This window comes from Gracilinanus agilis, chromosome 1 (assembly GCF_016433145.1).
Source record: "Gracilinanus agilis isolate LMUSP501 chromosome 1, AgileGrace, whole genome shotgun sequence".
Classification (NCBI taxonomy): Eukaryota; Metazoa; Chordata; class Mammalia; order Didelphimorphia; family Didelphidae; genus Gracilinanus; species Gracilinanus agilis.
The window spans coordinates 692,645,507-692,653,745 of record NC_058130.1 but is presented as its reverse complement, the minus strand read 5'-3'; the positions used below and the strand labels follow the sequence as shown (position 1 = coordinate 692,653,745).

The window sequence follows — 8,239 nt, the reverse complement described above, 5'->3', positions numbered from 1 at the left end:
GTGGGGGGGGTGCGGGGGGGGTTGAAGGGGAAAGGTGGAGCATGAATCATGTAACCATGTTAAAAATGAATATTAATAAATGTTAAAAAAATAAAAAAAAATGGGAAAAAAAAATGAAATGAATGCCCTGCCAGATCCACAGCAAACAGACGGTTATGATGAGAATGAATAAACTGCTTTCATAACATTTGAAAGATTAAAAAAAAAAAAAGAATTAATGGAAGAGCCCAAAATGGATTTTAAATTCAAATAAGAGAGAGGAAGAAGAAAAATTGGAAAAAGAAATGAAAGTAATGCAGGAAAATCATGAAAAAAGGCAAGAGTATGGTAAAGGAGGCAGAAAAATACTGGAAAAATTAATATCTTAAAAAACAGACTAGAACAATTGATAGAAAGAGACCCAAAAATCCAGTGAAGAGAACTCCTTGAAAAGTAGAAGGGCTAAATGAAAAAAGAGATATAAAAATACACTTAAATACGAACTTCTTAAAAGACATAACTGGCCATATTGAAAAAGAGGTAGACAAATTCATTGAGGAAAAGAACTCTTTTCAAAGTAGTAATGACCAAATTGAAGAAGAGATACAAAAGCTCAAAGAAGAAAATCATGTCTTAAAAACTTAGAATAGGGTAAGTGGGAGCTAATGAATCCATGAGATATCAAGAAACAATCAAAAAAGTCAAAAGAATGAAAAAAAAATAGAAGAAAATGTGAAAATTCTCATTGGAGAAACAATTGACCTCGAAAAAAATCTAGGAGAGATCATCTAAGAATTATCGGACTATGTGAAAGCCATGATCAAAAAGAACATAGACATTATCTTTCAAGAAATTTTCAAGTAAAACTGCCCTCATATTCTAGAAACAGAGGGCAGAATAGTAATTGGAAGAATCCATCTCTCATCTACTGAAAGAGATTCCAAAAGGATAACTCCCAGGAATATTAGAGCCAAATTCCAGAGCTCCCAGGTAAAAGAGAAAATATTGCAAACAGCCAAAAAAGAAACAAGTCAAATATCATGGAACCACAATCAGGATAACACAAAATTTAGCAGCTTATACATTTAAGGATCAGAGGGCATGGAATATGATATTCCAGAGGCTAAAAAGCTGGACTTCAACCAAGAATCAATAATCCAACAAAACTGAGCACTATCCTTCAGGGAGAAAAAATGGGTATTCAGTGAAGTAGAGGACCTTTAAACTTTCCTGATGAAAATATCCAAGCTGAATGGAAAATTTGACTCTCAAATACAAGACTCAAAAGAAGCATAAAAAGCCAAAAAGGAAAGATAAATTAAAAGACATTAAATGAGATTAAACTGTGTGTATATATCCTTACATGAGGAGATGATTCTTGCAACACCAAAGAACTTGTCATTTTTAGGGCAGTTAGAAGGAATATACAAAGGCAAAAGGAGAGGGTGTATGTTGAATATGAATGATGAATATGAAATAAAATCATATTAAGCAGGAGAAAGAAGAATGCATTGGAAGGAAGGGGAAGAGAAAAACAGAGTGGAGTAAAATATCTTACATAAAAGAGGCAAGAAAGAATTTTTACAGTGGAGGGGAAAATGGGGAAGGTAGGAAGGTGAACATGTGAACCTTACTCTCATTAGAATCAGCTCAACAGGGGAAGAATATACACCATCAATAGGGTATGGAAATCGATTTTAACTTCCAGTAAAGAAGGAGGTGAAAAAGATAAGAGAAGGTGCAGGGCTGATAGAAAAGAAGACAGATTGGAGGTCAGAATCTAAGCAGGATGGGAAGTAATACACAGCAGTCAAATTGCCATATATTTTTCCAAGTCTCTCTAATAAAGGCTTCATTTTTGAAACACACAGGAAAAATGGGTCAACTATATAACAATACAAGTCATTCCCCAATTGATAAATGGTCAAAGGATATGAACAGACAGCTCTGAGACAAAATGATTAAAGCTCTCTATATAGTCATGCAAAAATTTATAAATCAATATTAATTAGAAAAATACAAACTAAAACAATTCCAAAGTAACCCACATACCTATCAGATTAGCTATTATGAAAGGAAAATAAAATGTCAAAATTTGGAGTAGATGTGAGAAAATTGAGACATGAATGCATTGTTAGGGGAATTGTGACCTGATTTATTCATTCTAGAGAATAAATTGAACCTATACCAAAAGAGCTATAAAATAGAATATATCTAGCAATACAATTACTAGGCTTGAATACCAAAGAGATAAAAATCCTAAAAGGGGAAGGACCTATATGTGCAAAAATATTTAAAGCAGCTCTTTTTGTGTGGACAAAGAATTGTAAAATGAGGGGATGCCCATCAACTAGAGAATGGATGGGTATGTTAGAATATATGATTGTGATGGAATACTATTGTGCTGTAAGAAATGACAAGTTGGAGGAGGTCAGAAAAAAACAACAAAAAACTTGGAAAGACTTACAGGAACTAAATCAGAGTCAAATGACCAGAACCAGGAAAACATTGTACACAGTGACAAGAATAATATAAAATGAACAACTGTGAATAACTTAGCTATTTTCAGGAATACAACAATCTAAAACTATCCCAAAGTACTCATGATAAAAAAATGCTTTCTGCTTTCAGAAAAAAAAAGAACTGAGTCTGAATCCAGACCAAAGCAACTTTCTTTCTTATATTTTTAATGTAATCCAAAAACTAATCCAAAAATGATTAATATCAAAACATGTTTTACATGTACAGTCTATATGAGATTGCTTACCATTTCAAGAGGGATTTGGAAGAGTGGGGAGGGAGAGAAGGAAATTTGAGACTAAATGCTCTTAGAAAAATTTTGGAAACTATTTTTGCATGTACTTGGGGAAAAATTAAATTTAAAAGACTAATAATTTGTAATCATATAAGTCCTGTGGGTGCATTGATAGGTATCTACCTGATAATTGACATAGTTTGTAGTTACTTTAAATATATTATCTGTTATCTTTTTCCTTTTTATGCTTTGTAATACATAGAAATATTGTTTTGGCTAATTTATTTTGTATCTTAATTTCTTACTGAAGATAAGAATAATCATCTCAGTTTCTTCATTGATTTATTAGAATGTTCTTAAACTATTATAATTTAAAAATAATAAGAGCAACTGGCATTTATATAGAATTTTAAGTTTCAAAAGTACTTTATATATATTATTCCATTTGATCCTCATAACACCTTAGGGAAGTTGTTCTATTATTATACCCATTTTACATTTGACTGAAGCAAACAGAGATTAAATGATTTGCCTAGGAAGGGTCACATCACAAAGCCAGTTACTTTAGAGCCAGGTTCTTATTGTTGTTGGCATTTTTACCACTACCACCCTTCCTCTTAGAATCCATACTGTGTATTGCTTCCAAAGTAGCAGAGTGATAAGGGCTAGGCAATGGGGGTTAAGTGTTCTGTCTAGGGTTACACAGCCAGGAAGTATTTGAGACCATATTTGAACCCAGGACCTTCTGTCTCTGAACCTGGCTTTCAATCCACTGAACCTGGCTTTCAATCCTAGCTGCCCCTTCAGGAGTTCTTGCTGCCAAGTCTCATTCTCTCTCCAATGCAGAGAGAATGTAAGTATAAGAGCAAAGGGATGATGTGTCCAGGAGTCTTGGGCCACAGAAGCATGACAGAAACTAGCATAATAGAAAGAAATTTCAGTTTCACTAGTGCCTACTGGTCACCTATCACCTGCCTAATTTAATTCAGCATCATGGGAGACACCAGACCAACTGATAGCACTTTGGGGATATTCTGTATTAGAATGAAATCACTGGAGATCATTTCCACATCTCTATTGGCTTTCCTTATCTCATTGCCCCTTCAAAGATATCCACTTTTGCCCCTTAAGCAATTAAAAAAAAGGCTTTTTCTTCAAAGACCTAGGAATATGTCCATGGGAAACAAATTGTTTGGAATCAATTGGGAATCAATGAAATGACAATTTAGTTACAAAAAGGTGCCACAAACCAACATGTAATATATTTAGTGTCTGACTATCTTCAGTCCTCACTCATTAAACTCTTCCTTTGTGTAAAGTCTAGGAATGATAGCCTGTCAGACAATGTCTTTATGCTAATAAAAGTGGGAGTATTTAAACATGGAATTAATGTAATCTTGAAATTGAGCCCAACAGGTTTTTCCTTTTGAGTAGGATCCAGCCAGCATCACCGGCTGTCCTTAGCGTAGCATTATTTATGTTTGGGTTTATCTGTATGTTGTTGAATACTGAAGGAGTCAACACTGAGTGAAAGGGACTAGTGAGAAACTAAACCTTTATGTTTTTTTTTTCTTTGTTTTCATAGGGCGAAAGGGGCATTGAAGGACCCCGAGGTCTCAAGGTCAGTATCTTCTCTGCAATCTATTTTTCTTTAGATACTAAAGACACGATTATATCCTCTCCCCACATCCTCAGCTTTCCTTCGTGTCTTTTTTTGCCTTTAGAATAAAACAGAGGATGCAGCTTAGTATTTAATGCCTTTTGCAATTTTCTTTCAGTCTACCTCTCTAGACTTGTTTCTCATTACTCACTTCTTCTCCTCCCATATTCTGTTCTCAAACCAGACCAGATTACTTGCTTTTCTTCAGATTTGGCATGCCATTGCTCTTCTCTATCCTTTTTCTCAGGCTGTTCCTTATGCCTTGAATGCAGCTTTCCCTTCCCTCTTAAAATCTAAGCTTTATTCAAGCATCAGCTTGCAGGTCATCCTTAGGGGAAGCCTTTTCAAGTCCCTGGAGTTGAAGGTTTTTCCCTTTCCTCCTCGAATTGACATGTATCTGACTATTGTTTGTTTATATGTTAAATATTGCCCTAACCCTACCTGCTTAGGATGTAAGCGCTTTGAGGACAGATCTGTTTCTCATAGTCTCTTGAGGTTCTCATTGCCTAACACTGTGCGTGCCTTATGCATGGTATCTCCTTGGTCAGCACTTCTTATGTCGGATTGGACTAGGCTATGCTCCTAATATTTTTGGAATATCATCACACCTCTGTTGACAATATTTGAACCCTTATCTGCTTTGTGGCTGTAGTCTTTTGGAGATTTTAATTAGCATTTGAGGATACCATTTGGTCATCTAGTTGAGCCTAGAGAATTATTTTCTGCAATGAATGCTCCTAGGATGTGTCAAACCTCATTCAATTTAGTGACATTCCTTTCAGAAGCAAGTTTCAGGAGTAAATCATTTCTATAAAGCAAAGGGCACCTGCCTCTGATCCTCCCTTTACTGAGTCTATAGTCATACACATAGCCCAACAACCTGTATTATTCATGAACAGTGATTTGGATTTACAGATTATTAGAACTGAAAGAGATCTTTAATATGAAGTCCAGCACCCTCATTTTCATAGAGATCATCTAGGCAGACCTTCTCATTTTATAAATGAAGAATCTGAAGCTCAGAGAGGAGAAGCAATTTGCTGAAGGTCATATGGCTTATTAGCGACAAAGTTTAGCCCTGGACTCTGGTGTCCTCATTCCAAATCCACAGCCTTTTCTACTATTCCATTATTGTTCAGTCATTTCAGTCATGATCCCATTTGGGGTTTTCTTGGCAGAGATACTAGAGTGGTTTGCCATTTCCTTCCCAGCTCATTTTACAGATGAGAAAACTGAAGCAAACAGGGTTAAGTAGCTTGCCCAGGGTCACACACCTAGTAAGAATCTGAGGCTGGATTTGAACTCAGGGTTTCCTGATGCTAGGCTTGGCATTTATCTCCTGTGCCATCTAGGTGCCTTATTACTATAACATACTTCTCTTTTTTGACTCTGATCTCTCTCTTTTTTTATCCATCCTTCACGGCATCATACTAATGTATTTTCTCAAAAATCAAGTGTCCTGACTTTTTAAAAACAATAATACAATAGGGAAAATTATGGTATATATAATAAAGTTATATATATATATATCAATATAACATTATGATAATAATGAGAAATAGCTAAGAGGTGGATAAAGAGCTGGAGTCTAGGTTGGAAAGATCAAGGTTCAAGACATGCCTCTGCCACATGCCAGCAGGGAGACTCTGACCAAGTGGTTCTGAATTTCCTAGACAACTGAATATCTTAAGTCACGAGGTAGTTACAGATTAAAACTACTGCACAATTGGATGGTAATTGTAGAAGAAAGGCCCCATGAGGAGTTCATTACAATATTGTAATCATATTCCATAATAAGAATAGCAAAATGATAATAAATTACTCCTAACCTGTGGTGTTTCACTATACAATAATATATAATTATGTGAGTGTTTCATTAATAATCTTTTTATATTTACTTGATTCTCAAGAAACCTCTCTGAGGTTATTTTTGTAGCACTAAATTTCATTACCTGTGTGACCTTGAGCAACTTTTTTCATTTAATGGTCCCCAGTTTTCTCATCTATAAAATGGGTAATCATTCCCCTTTCTTTTTTAATTTATTTTTATTATATATTTTCCCAATTACATGTAGGTACAATTTTTAAAAAGAGTTTTCACATATTTTCTGTATTCTTTCCATCTGTTACCCTTTCCCAAGATGGCAGGTGACATAATAATATAGGTTATATATGTGCTATTGTACAATGTATATTTCCATATTAGTCGTGTTTTGAAAGGACATATTGCTTATATAAGGAAACACCTCAAGAAGAAACAAAGTGAAAAATGATTCATTTCCATCTGCATTCAGACGCCATCAGTTCTTTTTATGACAATGAATGACCTTTTTTGTTATGTGTCCTGCAGAGTTGTTTTGGATCCTTCTATTGCTGATAATAATTAAGTCATTCCCAGTTGATCATCGAACATTATTGATGTTATTGTATTTCATTAGATTATTGCAAGGACCAAATAAGATAGTGCATGTGAAAAGACTGTTAACCTCATGTTTGTGAGATTATTGTCAGACACCAATTTCTTGTTATTATTGTTGTGCTAATTTGATCAATGAGAAAATTGAGGCTCTATTTGATAAAATTACTAGCAGTTGGTGGCAGCTTGGTAGCTCAGTTGATTGAGAGTCAGGCCTAGAGATGGGAGGTCCTAGGTTCAAATCTGGCCTCAGACACTTCCCAGCTGTGTGACCCTGGGCAAGTCACTTGACCCCCATTGCCCACCCTTACCACTCTTCTGCCTTGGAGCCAATACACAGAAGTTAAGGGTTTAAAAAATTACTAGTGGTGATTATGAAGTTTTGTGGAGGAAAAAGAGGATTTGTTCCCCCATTTTTCAGATGAAAACACTGATACCCACAGGAGTGGAATAACTTGTCCAGCTTCTTACAACTGAATAATGTTAGATCCAGTAGAAGAAACCCTGAGATTATTAACTAATAATCAATTTCTAATGCTACATACCTAACATTCAGGGATCATGAGAGCAAGGCAACAGGGTGTGAGGAATTAGATCTCCTTGGAATGTTCTGTTTTGATATGACCCCTGAAAAGCATCAAGCTTCATATTTCATTCATGTTTGCCTTTCTCTTCCCCTACTCTCTCCACACTTCTCATTCTTTCTCTTCTTCTTTCTACTAGATAGCTGCTTACATAATCCATAGAGTTCTGAGCCTGGAATGAGGAATATTTGACTTCAGAATATCTCAAATCTGGCCTTAGATACTTTCTGTCTGTGTGACCCTAAAGAAGTCCCTTAAGTCTACCTCAGTTTCCTTCTCTGTAAATTGAAGATAATAATATCTACCTCTTAAGGTCATTGTGAGGATCAAATGAAAGAATAATTTTAAGTTCTTGGAACAGTGCCTGGCATTTTGCAGGAATTTTATAAATGTTTATTTCTTTCTTGCTTCCTCCTGCTTCTCTCACCTATATCTTTCTATTTCCCCTCCTTTCCTTCCCCTCTCTCTTTCCCTCCCTTTTTCCTCTCCCTTATTTTTCTATCTTCTCACTCTCTTTCCCCTATCCTTCCCCCTCCTTTTCTCTCCAACATTTTCTCTGACTCTGTCTGTTCCTTTCTTTGCCTTTGTTTCTATTTCTATCATTTTTCTTGTTCTTCCCCTGTCCTTTATCCTAGTTTCTTCCCTTTTTCCCACATCAATTCCTGCTTCCCTCCTTTTCCCTTCTCTTTCCTGTCCATTTCTCTTCCTTCTCCTCTCTCTACCCTTCTCTGTCTCTGTCTCTCTCTGTCTCTCTGTCTCTCTCTGTCTCTCTCTCTGTCTCTCTCTCTCTCTCTCTCTCACACACACACACACACACACACACACACACACACACACACACACAC

The 8,239-nt window shown here is 35.8% G+C and overlaps 1 protein-coding gene across 1 annotated transcript in view; it reads left to right on the top strand.

Annotated features, from left to right (window-relative positions):
• The window catches only part of COL22A1 (collagen type XXII alpha 1 chain), a 506,948-nt gene that overhangs the window by 180,052 nt on the left and 318,657 nt on the right, over positions 1–8,239 (top strand). The window contains exon 9 of the mRNA XM_044684460.1: positions 4,320–4,355. Within this exon, the coding sequence (XP_044540395.1) occupies positions 4,320–4,355 (36 nt within the window). The remainder of the gene's footprint in view (positions 1–4,319; positions 4,356–8,239) is intronic.